Raw genomic sequence first — 16959 nt, forward strand, 5'->3', positions numbered from 1 at the left:
CATTTCTTCCTTATCCCATTTCCAACAAACCCTGAAAATTTCATCAAAATCTGTCCATAACTTTTTGAGTTATGTTGCACAGTAACGGACAGACAAACAAACAGACAAACAAACAAACAAACAAACCCTGGCAAAAACATAACCTCTTTGGCGGAGGTAATAAACATAAGTAATTTGTTACCTCTCTACTAGTTTCTGCTTTTTTCCATGTAGTTATAATATTAGTATTGTTACATCAGGATGTTATTTAATTCTGAATAAATGAATGAAAAAAAAAAAAAAATCAGCTTCAGAGCTTAAAATCCTAATGATTGAATGAATGAATGAATACATTTATTTTTGGTTTTACATCAGTCATTGTACTCAGTACATCAATTGTAATAAACATAAAAACCAAAAAAGGAATAGGCTAGAAGCAAAAGCTTATTTTTTTGCCTATCTTTTCAACTAATACACTGCTTACGTCAACTTAAATGTGTACAGCATTGAGCATTTACACCATAATAATAACAAATAAAAAAAAAAAAAAAAGTCAACAACAAAAACACATCTGTCATCTCAATTCAATATTTCTGAATAATTTAAACTTAAAGTACTTTTTTTTTTTTAAACTTCACCAAAGGAGGGAATAACTTAAATGCATCATAAGGGCCATTCCATAATTTCACACCCACAATCCCAATTCATCTAGACTTCACAACTGCCCTTACTCTAATCCACTCACACATATCAAAATCTCTGAAATTCAAATTACTCTCTCTTAATTCCAAGAAACCACACCTGAACTTTGCAACAATACTATTTTCATCCTTCGTGTTCCCTATACCTATTTAGAAACAATTCTTTATACCTCTTTTTAAATACATTTATATTTATACTTTCCTTTACCTCCTGTTCTAGATTGTTCCACAAAGTCACTCCACAGCTTGTTATGCACATACTTTTCATTGTTGTTCTTACTTTATGCTTTTTAAAATTTAGCTCCCCCCTTAGATTGTTTACATTTCCTTTAAATATTTAACCCCATTCAGTGAAAAATGAGCCACTGTGGAGCCTCACACACACTAATGTCGATACAATAATGATGAAATTGAGCTCTGAGGGTTAAACTTAATAAATTCAGTTTTTCCATAGACCTTAGCAGAGGTTTTCATTTGGGAGTAAAATCCATGACTTGAACTGGGAGGATGTAGGTGAGTTGGCACTGAATAACCCATAAAGCAGTTCCAGGCTCTTTGTTTGTGTTGCCCTGGCTCTGGTTTGATTAACTGTGACAGTTAATGGCACTGAGCCACTGGTGTTTATTAGTAATGCCTGTGCCTTTCCTGATCAGACCAGTCAAACTCTGTCCTGTGGAAAAGATAAAAAAAAAACAGTGTAATTCATGAGTCAAACATGAAACCTACTCTGGTCTTTGTGAATTTCATGTTATACTTGTGTTTTCAGACCGTGTCCTATACCCAGTTCCTGTATCCCACTAATGTACTGGGTGGTCGAAGGAACACCATCGACTCCACCTCGTCCTTCTCTCAGTCCCGGAACGCCAGCCACCGCAGCCTCAGTTTGGGCCGAGCCAACAGCAACCAGAGCAGCCTAGACACCGGTCAGTCAGCTGACCCTGGATCAGCGTCATGTTTCAGGGTTCCCACAGGTTCTTAAACAGTCTTAAAATTTACAATTCTGCATTTAATACCTTAAAAAAACTTTAAAAGGTATTCAGTTTAATATGATAGGTCTTAAGTTGTGTTGCCATAAACTTGTTCACTGTATTGTGCACAACCTACAAAGAAATTAACGTTAGTCGACTCAGTTCCACCCGTTCCAACCTGATATTGAAACTAGAAAAGCACTTGGAGAGCGTAGACCTCCACCAAGATACCACCACCACCACCAGATAAGTCGTGCCCCCCCCCCATCACACCACCAAAATTTAATCATTTGTTCTTTGTGCCAGTATCAACATTTTTCTGAAAATTTCATCCAAATCTGTCCCCCACCCACACCCCATCCCCGATCACCACCAAAATTTAATCATTTGTTCGTTGTGCCAGTATCAACATTTCCCGAAAATTTCATCCAAATCCCCAACCCCCACCCCCCCGATCACCACCAAAATTTAATCATTATTTCCTTGTGCCAGAATCAACTTTTCCTGAAAATTTCATCCAAATCCGTCCATAACTTTTTGAGTTATCTTGGTAATAGACAGATGAACAAATAAAAAAAATCCCCCCCGATCACCACCAAAATTTAATCATTTGTTCCTTGTGCCAATATCAACTTTTCCTGAAAATTTCCACAAAATCCGTCCATAACTTTTTGAGTTATCTTGCTAACAGACCAACAGACAGACAAACCCTGATGAAAACATAACTTCCGCCGTTACCTTTGGCAGAGGTAATCAGAAACCAATTATTGCTAACTTTGCAGCCCCCTGGTGAGAAATAATCACAGAACATTTATCAATCAAGGAATCACAGCATACAAAGTCTTAAATGTAACTTGTAGAAACCTGTAGGAACCCTGGATTTACAAATGTTGTGTTGCCCTCTGCTGTTTTTTACCATTATCCACAATACTGATACAGAATCATTTTTAGTGCAAATGTTAACTCTTGGCTCGGCATTTGTTGTGTGTGTGTGTTTATGACAGGGAATGATTTGGTGGATTTTCGTGAATACGACCCCAATCTGCTGGATGACCCCCAATGGCCTTGTGGAAAACACAAGAGAGTTCTCATCTTCCCCTCCTACATGGTGAGAAAGTACACTTGCTGTTGCTGTTGAACACACGAGCAACAACAACAACAACAGCGACTGCAGCCTCGTCCTCATGAGAGCAGAATGGAAAGCTTGTTTTTGTCCAGAATATAGTTCAGCGAAATAGCTCTGCCTTTGTTTTGACATGTTTTTTTATTGAAACATCCCAGCATATCTCACTGGTTATGTTTTTCTCAGTGGTGGTTTTTGTCAGTACGGACCTTTTTGTCCTTAGATTTCCCACAACCACTGAGCTCAACAACAACACAGGAAAGATTTGTCTGTTGCAACTGTTTCTTTTATTAAAAACAAAAACTCTTCCTGAGTTTTATCAAATGTTTTCAAAAAGGAGTCAGAGGATGTTTCAGACAGGTTTAATCTACAAGGTCATTGTACAGACATTTTTGGGGCTGAATGAATGCGCATACCTTTGCCCTGTGTGTGTGTTGTGGGTCGTTGCTTTTTAACAGCCTCTCTTTGGCACCGTAGAGCGTCATGTTTGTGTCTCATGACTTATCACTCTCAAGCTTTTCTGGAAAAAAGAGCGGATGTTTTATTGTGGTTGGAGAGAGAGAAAGAGAGAAAAAAAAATCCTGACTATAGCCTCCCAGTTCATTTTTTCTGGGCTCTGTTTTTGTTACAGAGACTGGCAGAATACACAACAAGCTCTGACATAGTTGAAATACTCAGTCAAGGCCAGGCTATATGTGTGTGTGTGTGTGTGTTTTTCCCTCTTCCTCCAATTACAAACCCTGGCGTCTCACAACAATGGCTATTGTGTTTACTACAGGAACGGGACCAGTAAATTCTTTACATTTTAGGGGTTGAAAACATGAAACAACTCAACTTTTTAGCTCAAGCTGTGTAGTTGGTTTGGATGTGATGAAGGAAACCAGCCCTGAAATAGAAACAATGAAAACAAAACTTCATCAATAATATCAATCAATGTGTCAATAATGAAACTTGGTTAGCACTTAAAATGAGTGTGTGTGTGTGTGTGTGTGTGTATATGTGAAGCCTGCAACACCAAACCCATATATACTGAGAGGTATCCTTATATTTTTATGATAAAAAGCTTATTTTCCTCTATTTAGTAACAGATGAAGTCATATTACTGAGAGGAAGGATGAGTAAAATATGCAGCAAAGATGAATTTTGCATGTTGAAAAGCTTAAATTGAAGATGTGAATCGACCAAGTGTTGAAAACGCAATTAGATTTACTGGAATCAAAGAAAATGTGATTGCATCTCCCAGCTGTGACTCTCCAAACCGTCCTGATACAATATGGTCCTAATGTGACTCACCCATCTGCTGCTCACATGTCACAACAAGTACTGAGGACGGTTTGATTCTACTCAGATGCAGGTCCATGAAAGTCACTTTAACTGGCAATCAGGTCCGTTTTGTTTCCGCCGTTTGTTTTTTTTTCCCTAAGTTCCACAGGTGCCACAGGCGTTCAGTAAAGCCTCATTGAGAGACGCTGGAATCCAACACCAGTGTGTGAGGATGGCGTCTGGATCAGTGCTGAAAGTGTGGTCACTGAGACACCACCTCTGGTTTTTCTTTTCAGACGACAGTCATTGAATACGTCAAACCTTCTGACCTCAAGAAGGACATGAACGAAACGTTCAAGGAGAAGTTTCCCCACATACGGCTCACGCTCAGCAAGATTAGGAGGTAAAACACAGTGGAAATCAAGACACAGAGTTCCCCTGTTAATCATGACCTTACACATTTGTACAAATAAGATAAATCATGTTATGGTTTCAGTTTTTAATCATATCCTCTTTCTGTTATAACCATGTGTTTTTACTTCCTCGTTCTCATGCCCCTTCCCCTCTGTTCAGCTTGAAAAGGGAGATTAAAAAACTGGCCCAGGATGAATGCGGTTACGAGGAGCCGACGGTGGCCATGGCTTTTGTCTATTTTGAAAAACTCGTTCTTCAAGGCAAACTAAACAAACAGAATCGGAAACTCTGCGCTGGAGCTTGTGTTCTTCTGGCAGCCAAGATCGGTGGTGATCTCAAGAAACATGAAGTCAAACTCTTAATAGACGTAAGTTTAACCACAAACACAAACAGAGAAATTGGTCTAGACCACAGTCTGTTATCGAGGAACTAGGACGTAAACTATTCCCTTTTTTACAGATGGTTGTTTAGACTTTCCCTGTTAGAATGAAAAAATATGATTATTGCAATTTGACTGAAGTGACCTTGCAGGTTTACTTAAAAAAAAAAAAAAGAAATGGAATGTTGTTTTATTAAATGTGTGTTTATTTACATGTAGTGTAAAAATAAAAACACTTAAAAAAAAAGTTTAACATTTTACTGGAGAAATAAATGTGTTTATGAGCATGTGTCCCCAGTATGCATGTCAATAACAATATAATAGACTGAGATATTTTAGAATAAACAGTACAAAATTCATAGAAAAATGGTCAAATTTATACAGAACTTAGACCAGTGTAATAAGAGCTAAAAGTCAACATTTCCGAATCTGTCAGGGTTTTCCATGCAGAAGTAAAAAAAAAAATCTACCAAAACATCAAAGATGAAATGTTTGCTTTACAAAGTCAATGAAGAAATAAACTGTATATAAATTAATGGCAATAAAAATCCCATGTTGTAAAACAATCTAGAAACAATTAATATTAAAAGAACTGAACATTAGAAACTAAACTGCCTGGCCAAAAAAACAAAAAAAAAGTCACCCATACAGTATTTGACTGAACCACCTTTGGTTTTAATTACAAGAGACATTCACTGTCACATCATTTTTTCCCCATAATGCTTATGTAGTGTAACAATAAGGTTCATAATATTTTCTCCATCCATTCATTTCTGATTTTTTTTAAATTTATTTATTAGTGATAGTTAACAAGACAATGTGGACAGAAAAACAACAACAACAACACATAAACAAAGGGAAACTCAAACAAATAAACAAACCAAAAACAACAACAATGACAGAGTATTGACAAACAACAACAACAACATCATATTACAAAGAAAAAGATCATAAATAAAAATAGCAACTAAACCATATAGCTTGGTTAGGGGTGATAGGGAAAAGGGGAAGAGGGGTGTGTAAATGAAAGTGAGAAAGAGAGAGGGGGGAGTGAGGGGCAAGATAATAATTGTTGTAATAATACAAAAATATTTAATAATACCAGTAGCCTAATTTGCTAGAATTATTATGGCAGCGGTAGCGGCGGAGGCAGTCACAATACTACCAGTTAAATAATTTAATATTTGTAACAATGTATTTGTATCAGTTACTATCTGTTTTGAGTTTATATGAATCAATTTAAATTAATATGGCTATGGGGGGGGGGGGGGGGGGGGGGGTTCATTTCTGATTTTTGATGATGGAGAATCAGACCGCTGCATCAAGTCTTCATCACATCCCATATTAGAGTCTGGACTTTTTGGTGACGTATCCATGTGTGAACCATTCTGTCACATGGTCCAACCTTTTTGACATTAGAGACATGAGAGGACACTTACTACATCAGTTAGAGTTAAATAAACAGCCTGAACAAAAAAAAAAGTAACTGCCATGATTTAACTAAGCAAATACAGGGTGGGGAAGCAAAATTTACAATGAACATTTAGTTGTTTTTTCTCAGCAGGCATTACGTCAATTGTTTTGAAACCAAACATATATTGATGTCATAATCATACCTAACACTATTATCCATACCTTTTCAGAAACTTTTGCCCATATGAGTAATCAGGAAAGCAAACGTCAAAGAGTGTGTGATTTACTGAATGCACTCATCGCACCAAAGGAGATTTCAAAAATAGTTGGAGTGTCCATAAAGACTGTTTATAATGTAAAGAAGAGAATGACTATGAGCAAAACTATTACCAGAAAGTCTGGAAGATACTATTAAAGAAGAATGGGAGAAGTTGTCACCCGAATATTTGAGGAACACTTGCGCAAGTTTCAGGAAGCGTGTGAAGGCAGTTATTGAGAAAGAAGGAGGACACATACAGGGGTTGGACAAAATAATGGAAACACCTTCACCTCAAGATGATAATGCCCCAATCCATACAGCTAGAATTGTTAAAGAATGGCATGAGGAACATTCTAATGAAGTTGAGCATCTCGTATGGCCGGCACAGTCCCCAGACCTCAACATTATTGAGCATTTATGGTCAGTTTTAGAGATTCAAGTAAGACGTCGATTTCCACCGCCATCGTCTCTAAAAGAGTTGGAGGGTATTCTAACTGAAGAATGGCTTAAAATTCCTTTGGAAACAATTCACAAGTTGTATGAATCAATACCTCGGAGAATTGAGGCTGTAATTGCTGCAAAAGGCGGACCTACACCATATTAAATTATATTTTGTTGATTTTTTAAGGTGTTTCCATTATTTGGTCCAACCCCTGTAGAATAAAAACATTTTCTATTATGTAAATTTTCTTGTGGCAAGTAAATTCTAATGACTTTCAATAAACTAATTGGTCATACACTGTCTTTCAATCCCTGCCTCAAAATATTGTAAATTTTGCTTCCCCACCCTGTAGTTCCGATCCTTCCATGGGTAAGTACTGCAGTGGTTAATGATGTTTCAGCTGGAACAGGTTATTTAACTCTAACTGATGCAGTACGTGTCCTCTTATGTCATTAATGTCAGAAAGATTGGACAATACCAGGACTGATCAGGATCATCAGGCTTGTGACAGAACGGTTCAAATATGGATTAGCCTCCATAAAGTCCAGACTCTAATATTGGATGTGATGAAGACTTAATGTAGCGGTCTGATTCTCCATCAAAAATTAATGCAACTATGAATGGAAAGAAATATTATGAACCTTATTGTGACACTACATAAGCATTATGTGGCAAAAAAGATGTGACAGTGAATGTCTCCTGTAATCCAAACCAAAGGTGGTGCAGTCAAATATTGTATGTGTTTTTGTTTTTTTTTATTTTTTTTCTTTGTCTGGGCTGTGTATTATAATATTTTCATGTAGAAAATCAGAAAACTGTGATTATTTCAAATGGTAAATGTTAAATGGACTGCACTTATATAGCGCTTTTCCACACCATCATGGTGCTTTACAAAGCCTCACATTCACCCATTCACGCACACACTCATACACCAGTGTTCAGCTAGGTTCAAAGCTGTAGATGATGTCACCAACTGAAATGCATTACAGTGAAATATATGTAGTTCTATAAATCCTTTCTTTTTTTTTTTTTTTGTTTGAATAAAGATAACACAGATTCTTAAAGACTGTTGGTGTTTAAGTGAATATTCTTTAACCTCTACATTCCATTCACCATTTTATATTAACCCGTTCATGCACAAATTATGAGAACCTTAATCAAAATATTTTCCTGAGTGTTTTTATTCCTCTAGGCATGAAAAAAACAATGCGATTGAAAAATTTCCTCTGAAAAATAAATTAAAAAATAAATAAAATAAAATAAAATAAAAATAATTTAAAAAATTCAAAAACACATTTAAAAAAATGATAATGAAAAAAAAATCTTATGAACTTATTTTTCATTAAGTTGCAAAAATGTCCAATCAGCTGGACACCACACATTTAATTTTTGATGCACAGAAACATGTATTTACTGATAAACTATGTGAAAACTATGGGGAGGGCTTGTGACTGGGTTTATGCTCAGGAGAGATCTACATAATGTCACCAATTCATGTCAGAGAAGATATGTAGTGTCTTAAAACTTTAATAAAGATATGTGTGAAAAAAAAAAAAAAAAAACAACGAAAAGAACAACAAAATCCATGAATATACAAGAGAACAGCTGTAGAATGGCTGTCCACTGCAGTGACCAGTATGCATGAAAGGGTTAAATACAATCAAATTTCTACAAAAACATTTGTCAATATAGGTGCTCTACCTTGTTATAAAGCTTAGACTCTGCAGTTTAGTGGCTAAGTTTATTTTACAATATTCTTAAGCAGCAAAACACATGAAGGAATAATGATCAAAGCTAATGGGACTAGTGTGTGTAGTTCAGGTTTTTATTTGAACCACACACTAAAAAAGACATTTTCTGAAAGTAGAGGTTATTATCTTTCAAATGATGCATTGTTAATTAATTTTGGTCTTTCTTTAGTTTTAAGCTTTGGAACTTTGTTTGGTAAATTGGTGAAAATGAACAGAAATTCTGTGGAAGATCAGTCTTTAGTGTTTGTCTTTGATTTAATTTGGAGGAGACTGGACACGCTGCTGCTAAAATGAACTAGACACTGTACTGCAGTCAGAGTGTACACATAACCTTTAAATCTCACTGTCTCATGAATCAGACGAGTATTTACCTAAAAACAGGTCATGATGCTGGCAGTTGAGTAGAATCCATTAGTGTATTTTTTTTTATGGATTCATTCAATTTGCTGTTCATTTATCTGTGACATACTTGAACTAATACCAAAATCATTCCTAAAGACACGGTGTTATTAGAAAAATTGACCTCTGACAATAATTATGCAAATGCAGTTTTGGGACATTGAGATCGGAACATTTCACTTTATGCTTCCACTGCAACTTTTCTGGTCCAGAGCTACAGTGATAATGGTGTAACGCCGGGCCAGCATTTATAAACCGACCTATTGGGAGTAGTTTACAGCCTTATATTCAAAGATTCAAAGATTTATTTATTTATTTATTATTTTAATTGTCAATTCACTAAATGCACAGGACATACAGAGAATTGAGATTAGGTTTGTGTCTCACTTTGTTATTAAAAAGTCATGCAATTTGTTTAAAAAATAGGTGAAAATAGAAAAAGAATAAATAGGAGGTATAAAGAATAATATGATGTGTATACATAAATCTATTTACAATAGCAGCAGTAGTGCAATCAGTAACAGTTATGAGGTGAATTATGGAACAAAACAGCAGCAGTTTTCACAGGAAAATCACTATATACCAGTAGTAACAGTCTATGTATTATGTAACCGTTTAACCCCTGACGTGTCTGTGGTGATAGTTCTGTATGTGTGCTTTAATTAAAATATTCATAAGAATTCAACCGTTTGGACAATAGGACAATATTCAGAATGTGTTGATAGACTGGACCTTGTCCTTACCATAGACATCCTTAGGTGTACTGAGCATGCTTAGTGCACCCCCCACCATCTGTGTAGTGGGGGACAAAACACAGCAGTTAGTGAGACCGACTCACTATAAAATAGACGGTTTGGGGTTTTTGTCACCGTTTTCCTTGGGGTTTTTTTGTTTGTTTTTTTTTGTTCAATGGTCCGATGGACTATTGGTATCAGTTGTCATCCATCTGTAAACAATTTTTCAAGAAACTTCTTCTCCAACACTGTCGACCAGAATTAACTGAAATTCATAGCAGAGGTTCCTTGGAGCAAGGTCTACCAAGTTAGAACAAAGAATTGAGAAATGTTGATTTTTAAATTTTGTATGAATTTTTGAAATTTTACAAATCCCCTTTGGTTTATAATGGGACACATTTCAAAGTGCTATAACTTCAAAACAGTTGAAGATATTGATAAAATTACTATTGGCAATAGATAGGAAGTCACACATGGGCTTTCATTTGGTGCCATGTCCTTTGACCTTGAATGACCTTGAAAGGTCAACCTAATGTCACTTAATGTCTTTAAATATGCCGTTGGACTTCAGGACCCTTTGTCCTATTTTTTCTGTGTTTTTACCAAGTTTTGATCGTGTAACTGATTTTTGGAGTTCAACCAGATGTCAAAAAGCAGCTGGACTGATTTAGAAAAAAAAAAAAAGAGCCCAAAACAAAAACTACTGAGAAAAACTTCAAATACTTGTTGTTCAGTGAGTTCCAGTTCACATGTTCATGTTTAACGTCCTAAATTTCTTATTGATGTACATCCTGAGTGCTTTATTTAGTAAAAATTCCTCTCTTGTTCCACTATGTTTTGACCCTAAAACACACATACACAAAGCAAAACCAGTGAAGAAAAGGAACACAAACACATACTCAATGCAGCTTTTATGACACTGAAACAGACACAAACTCACAGCAGCACATTTACCTGGAATAATGTCTCAGGGGTTAAAGGGTGATATTATTATTATTATTATTATTATTATTATTATTATTATTATTATTATTATTATTATTACTACTACTACTACTACTACTACTACTACTACTACTACTATTATTATTATTATTATTTATACAAAATAATAATTGCTATATAATGATCATAAGGAATAGAAATTGGGGGTAGGAGTACATAAGTTTTTACTTCTTCCTACTCCTTTTCGAGCATGTATAATTTCATTTCATTTGTTTTATTATAATTTTTATTTATTTATTTATTTGCTATTACTATTATTCTTTATTTATTTATTTTGTTTTGTGTTTGCTTATCAGTCATTTATGTACCAGTACTTATATTTTGTTGGTTGATTTTTGTTTTCATTTCACTGTCTACATGTTTGAAATAAACATTTCATTCATTCATTCATTAATCTAGATTGTGTTTTTTTTTTCCTCTAAGAAACTGGAAGAGAGGTTCAGAGTGAACCGCAGGGAACTGATCGCCTTCGAATTCCCCGTTCTGGTGGCGCTGGAGTTCAACTTGCACCTCCCGGAGCACGAGATCATGCCCCACTACAGACGCCTCCTGCAGACCTCCTAGCATTAGTGACCCATCAGGAGGACCAGCTCAGTCTTCTCCTCCTGATCCCCTGGTTCCCGCCGTGTCCATCCTCTCCCGCCACACCTCTCTCTCTCCGACAGCCCACAGGTACCGCTGGCGGCTGTCGCGTTCATCCACCTCCTTCCTCTCAGACGCCAAAGTGACACTCGCCTCTCAACCAACCCTCATCACTACACGGAGGTCTGAACGAAGGGGTCTGCAAACGAGTTTTGCATGTTTCACTTCATCTCCTCATCTTTATTTTGTATATTTCGAACCTCTCTTGTTGATTAAGAGAGCTGTCCTAAAGGCTTATTTTGATTGAATCTGAGGGTGAACTATTTTCCTCATTCAGAACAAACCAATGATTGTAATGTTTTTATCATCTCTTTCCATTAATCTCCTCTTTGTAAACTTCGGTTGCCTCCCAACCTGCATAAAACTTCAAGCCAGTTGAGTGGCCGGACTGTTATTCCTCAGAGTGACTCATCGTTTTGCAAGTCATCGTCTTTATAAGTGCACTTTTTCAATATTACGAGACATGGAGGCAGGGGAACACTTTTTTTTTTTTTTCTCAGACGTTTAATGAGCTTTGGAACTAACCGTGAAAAATAAGCTGTGTTCACTAGGACCACATTGCAAGTCATTCAAATGGGACCTCTGGTTTGTTTTTTTTGTTTTTTTCTTTACTGGTTTTCTAACAGCTAATCCTGCATGAAACAACATGATTGTACACAGGTACCTGCAGACGAGACGGGACTATTTTCATTATCGCTGAAAGTATTCCGCTCATTTTCTACCAGTTGGATGCTTGCTACGGACTTAGAGACACCAGACCCACTCTTATCAGTGTCGAATTTCCTGTGCTCTATGTTAGAGTGTATTGCTAGCACATTTTATTGTGCTGAATTTGGGTCAGGAAGGTGAAGAGTTGCTCATGAGTGCAAAAATGCCATTAACCAGTGATCAGTGATTATATCTATATATAAATAAAGCAGCGGAAACAGAAAGTATCCACCCCGCTGAAGTGTCCCTGCTAAACTGCACCTAATGGTAATAATGACCTCTGACCTCTCTAAAGCAGAGAAACAGGGATCGTTAATATTCACAAATTTATCTACATCTCGAATTAGCAATTTGTTGATTGAAATCTAAACTTCTCAAAGTGACCAATAATAATAAAAATAAATAAATATATATATCCAAACTTGATTTTCTTCTTATATTACATTGAAACGTTCTCAAACTGCACTGCATTATGAGTATTTAAGGTCGCCAAAGCAGGAGCTACTTGAAAAATGGTATTAATGCTGCTTCAAGTATTGATGGTTTTTCAGTGAAATGATCGCTGGAAGTTGCACCAAATTCTAACGGGGAAAAAAAAAAAAATCAAGAATTATGCTGGGTTTATTTTTTTTTGTTTGTTTTTTTGATAAGTGTAAAGATAAAGAGCTTGTTTCTGTTTGCAAGTCCAAAGATTTTGCTGTACGATGCACACTAAATACTCCGTGTGGGGGAAAGAAAAAGGAAAAATACAACTCATGGGCCACATTACCTGTGTATGTTTGTAAATAAATTGCTCTGCTTGTTCAATCAAAAACACGTGTCTGTTTGGACTTGATCTGAATCTACTCTGTATGTATTTCCAGGATGTCTGCAGGTCTAGATCATCTTATATTTATTTCTTTTTGTCAACGTGAGTCAGGCTTTTATGCATGAAATTCAACATTACTGATGTTACAAAGATTTTACATCAGACCCCATGCTGTTTTTTTTTTCTTTTTACTTATTTTTTACATTTATTTTACATATTTAGACACATTTTAGCAGCTGCAAGGTGTATATTCTTATTCCTTCATTAAATCTACCTCTACACTGGACTGTATATTACTGTATATATACTACATATCGTCGCTGTCGGGTGGAAACCTCATAAGTCTGTTTTTGATGTTTGGTCCGATCAAGCGAAAGTGAACATCAACATGAAAAGGTGAATTTGCACACATCATTGAACAGGTGGGCTCATCTTTTAGCTAAAAGTCTCTATTTTATGGAACTGTTATCCTTTTTGAAATACCACATGTAGAAAAAAAGTTCCAACCAGTTTTATTAACTTATTAACTAACTTAGACTTAAAAATATAGCTTGAATTTGACACTAAAAATTATATCTAAAAAATTTGAACATTTATTCAATCTGTCACATTTAAAAAAAATAGTAGAGTCGTCCATGTGTCACTATGGCAGCCTGTACACGTGTCACTGTTTGATCGGACCCTCTTGTTTTTTTGGGTTTTTTTTTTTTGTCGTAACACGATTCTATTGGTCAGTCTTCACTTTGGTCTGACAGCTTTAGAAACTTTCAACCAATGAAAAATGCTGAAAATGGCTTGTGACTACATCTCTTAACTCCATTCATTTACTTTGAACATCCATTGTTTTTTCGATTTTCCTGAAAAATAGCTGTTTTAGACATAAGAGGTTTCCGCCCGACAGCGACAACATTTACCAGCAAATTTTTGATATGGAAAAAATATGTGTTCAAAATTTTAGCTTGAATTTGGTTAAACCTATAAAATGATTAAATATCCAACCCCAAACTCTAAAAAAAATCAGGATGTTGTGTAAAGTAAATAAAAACAGAATGTAATGATTTGTGAATCTCATAAACCCAGGGACGACATGTGGCATTTGTGGATCACATGTGGCTTCTTCTTTACATGAAAGAGCTTTAACCTGCATTTGTTGATGGTGCATTGAGCTGTGTTAAGAGAAAATGATTTTGTAAAGTGTTCCTGAGCCCATTCAGTGAGTTCCATTTTAGCTGATTTAATGCAGTGCAGCCTGAGGGCCTGAAGATCATAGACAGACGACGCTGATTTTGACTGATATTTCTCTAGATTCTTAGAATATTTTTGAATGAATGAATGAATAAATGAATGAAATCTTTATTTCAAACATGTAAACAGTGAAATAAAAGCAAAAATCAACCAGCAAAATATAAGTACTGGTACATAAATGACGGATAAGCAAACAAACCACAAAAATAATAAATAAATAATAATCGTAATAATAATAATAATAATAATAATACAAATGAAATAGAATTATACATGCTTGAAAAGGAGTAGGAAGAAGTAAAAACTTATGTACTCCTACAACCCAATATTATATAATAATATCAATATGCTATAATATATAGATGATGAGATTTTTAAGTCTTCACAATTTAAGGTTGAGAAACACTGTCTTAACCTCCTGAGACCCAGGGATCTAAGTGAAAAGTTTTTGCTTTTTTATATTAAATAAAAAACATCACAATGCAAATGTTTTTTTAGATACATTTTTTTAAATTATCATATTTTGTTTTATTGTCTAGTTTTGTTTAGTTTTTAAAATTTTGTTTGTTGTATTTTTTAAATAAAGTTGTGAAACTTTTGTCTCCTACAGAGGACAAATGCTGAATCTTAAGAGTTGAAATTATTCTATACTTTGTATAGGTGCTTTTTCTCAGATTAGTGAACCTCTGCCCATTTTTACTTCAGGGACATTCTGCTTCTCTTATAACTTCTTTTTACGCCCAGTTAACCTGTCACCCTAATTCAGGGGTGGCAAACTCATTTTAGTTCAGGGGCCACATTCAGCCTGATATGATCTCAAGTGGGCTGGACCAGTAAAATAATAACAGTGAAAAAAGTAAAATTAAATTATGATAATGTTAATATCTACCTAAATCTGAATAGCATGAACAACTGGAAACGTCTTAAGAAAAACAAGTACAATTTTAATATTATACCTCAGATTATCAGTTTATCCTTTACACATGTGCATTACAACTTACATTATGATTACAAATGCACTTAACATTTAATAGCAGGCAGAATATTGGTACAATTGCATTTACTTATCTGAAGACATTTCAGGTTTTTCACATTTTTTGTAAAATAACAGCTTTTTAATAAAACATTTTCACATAATTTTACTTTTTTACACTGAAACAAAGATAAAATTGGCTGTTTTCATTATTTATAGGTTTAATATGATAGTATTTTACTGGTTCTGACCCACTTGAGATCTAATTGGTCTGTATGTGGAATCTGAATTAAAATGATTTTGACATCCTTGATTGTTAATATCTTAAGTGTAATTTTTGTATGTCACAAATCCATCCTACAGGCCAGATTGGATCCTTTGGCAGGCCAGATTTGGCCCCCGGGGCCGCATGTTTGACACCTGTGCTCTAATTAGTTGTAAAATGTTCTTCCTGCCGTTAATTTTTTTTTTTTATAAAACTTGACCCCTGTCCCAAATTTTGGAGGTGTATAGCTGCCATCATATTCAAAACTACTTTATTTTATCTTAAAATGCTGCATTTTCTCAGTTTCTTTGTTCTATTGTGAATAAAATATGCGTTTGTGAGATTTGCAAAGTCATTGAAATCTCAACATCCTTCTTTTTTTTTTTTAATTGGAGCTATAATTATGTGTCAGAATGATTTCAGAAGCTCATTCCACTGTTAAATCCCGAAAATGAAGACAGCCTGGCGTGCAAATGCATAACTCTGATTATTTCAGTAAAATAAATCAGGCGTGACTGCGTGGGCCTTTACTGGAAACGGACTGCACCTGTGGCTCTGATGCAATCTGAGAGGTCCGTTTCACATCGAGTGGGAACTCTCCTCTGCCTCTGACACATATCCAACGTAAACAAGGGCCACAGTCACGCCAGTCTCGTGCTGCCATCAAAACAAACAGGTCCGGCCTGAGTGTGGACACATGGCATATGTGGCTTAGTCCCCTCCATTGACGGCCTAATTCCCCCCTCACTGCTTCATAAAGGGCTCTATTGACAGCCCTTCCTGAGCCCTGCTCACACATAAGTGACCCTCATTGTAAAAATATGTGTACCATCGTTTGGGGCAAGCTGCGGTCTATTGCCCTTCCCTTTAAAATAACATTTGGCTGAAACTGCATTTTACCCCTTTCCTGTCATCATACTGTGACTCAGGGCTTTTCCGCTATTTACAGTAGTTTGTCAACAAGGAAGTCTGGAACACTGGTGAATGAACCGCTGAAATGAATGACTCTGAAGCCTTTCTCTTTTCTTAATCCTGGATTCTGACCAGGACCATTATTATCCCATAAAGACCCACAGCTCATTTTCTGGCAGCTCCCAAATGATTTTTTTTTCTATTTTAACCTTTCTAATGTAATTTATCACCATTTATTACAATATTATCTGCTGTATTTTGCGTTTTTTGCAGTTAAAATCATGTATTTTCCTGTATTTAATTTACTGATCATGTACATGTTTGTTAAAGCTCAGATTAAAGTTGAGGGTTATTATATGAAAAACAGACAAAACTGAAGAAAAAATGACTTTTTCAGCAAAATATATTATTAACTGAACATAAACCAAGTGTCTCCATCTGCTGTCATTGATCCAACTCCATGGGTTTTAGTGGTGAATCAATGTTGTAGAAGATGACGGTGTTTCCACGTTCACTACGGAGCCTCTGAACGTCCAACTGGGTCATATCTGATGACCATGAAAAGATGACAAACTG

General features: G+C 35.6%; 1 protein-coding gene across 2 annotated transcripts in view; it reads left to right on the forward strand.

Moving 5' to 3' along the window:
* cables1 (Cdk5 and Abl enzyme substrate 1) overlaps window positions 1-12914 on the forward strand; it is a 36241-nt gene extending 23327 nt beyond the window's left edge. For both annotated transcript variants that reach the window (XM_030161040.1, XM_030161041.1), the window contains 5 exons: window positions 1447-1603; window positions 2653-2756; window positions 4331-4437; window positions 4608-4815; window positions 11254-12914. In XM_030161040.1, the coding sequence (XP_030016900.1) occupies window positions 1447-1603; window positions 2653-2756; window positions 4331-4437; window positions 4608-4815; window positions 11254-11394 (717 nt within the window). In that variant the 3' untranslated portion in view covers window positions 11395-12914. The remainder of the gene's footprint in view (window positions 1-1446; window positions 1604-2652; window positions 2757-4330; window positions 4438-4607; window positions 4816-11253) is intronic.
* The last annotated feature ends 4045 nt before the right edge of the window (window positions 12915-16959 follow it).

The sequence above is a fragment of the Sphaeramia orbicularis genome, chromosome 17 (genome assembly GCF_902148855.1).
Source record: "Sphaeramia orbicularis chromosome 17, fSphaOr1.1, whole genome shotgun sequence".
NCBI classification, from domain to species: domain Eukaryota; kingdom Metazoa; phylum Chordata; class Actinopteri; order Kurtiformes; family Apogonidae; genus Sphaeramia; species Sphaeramia orbicularis.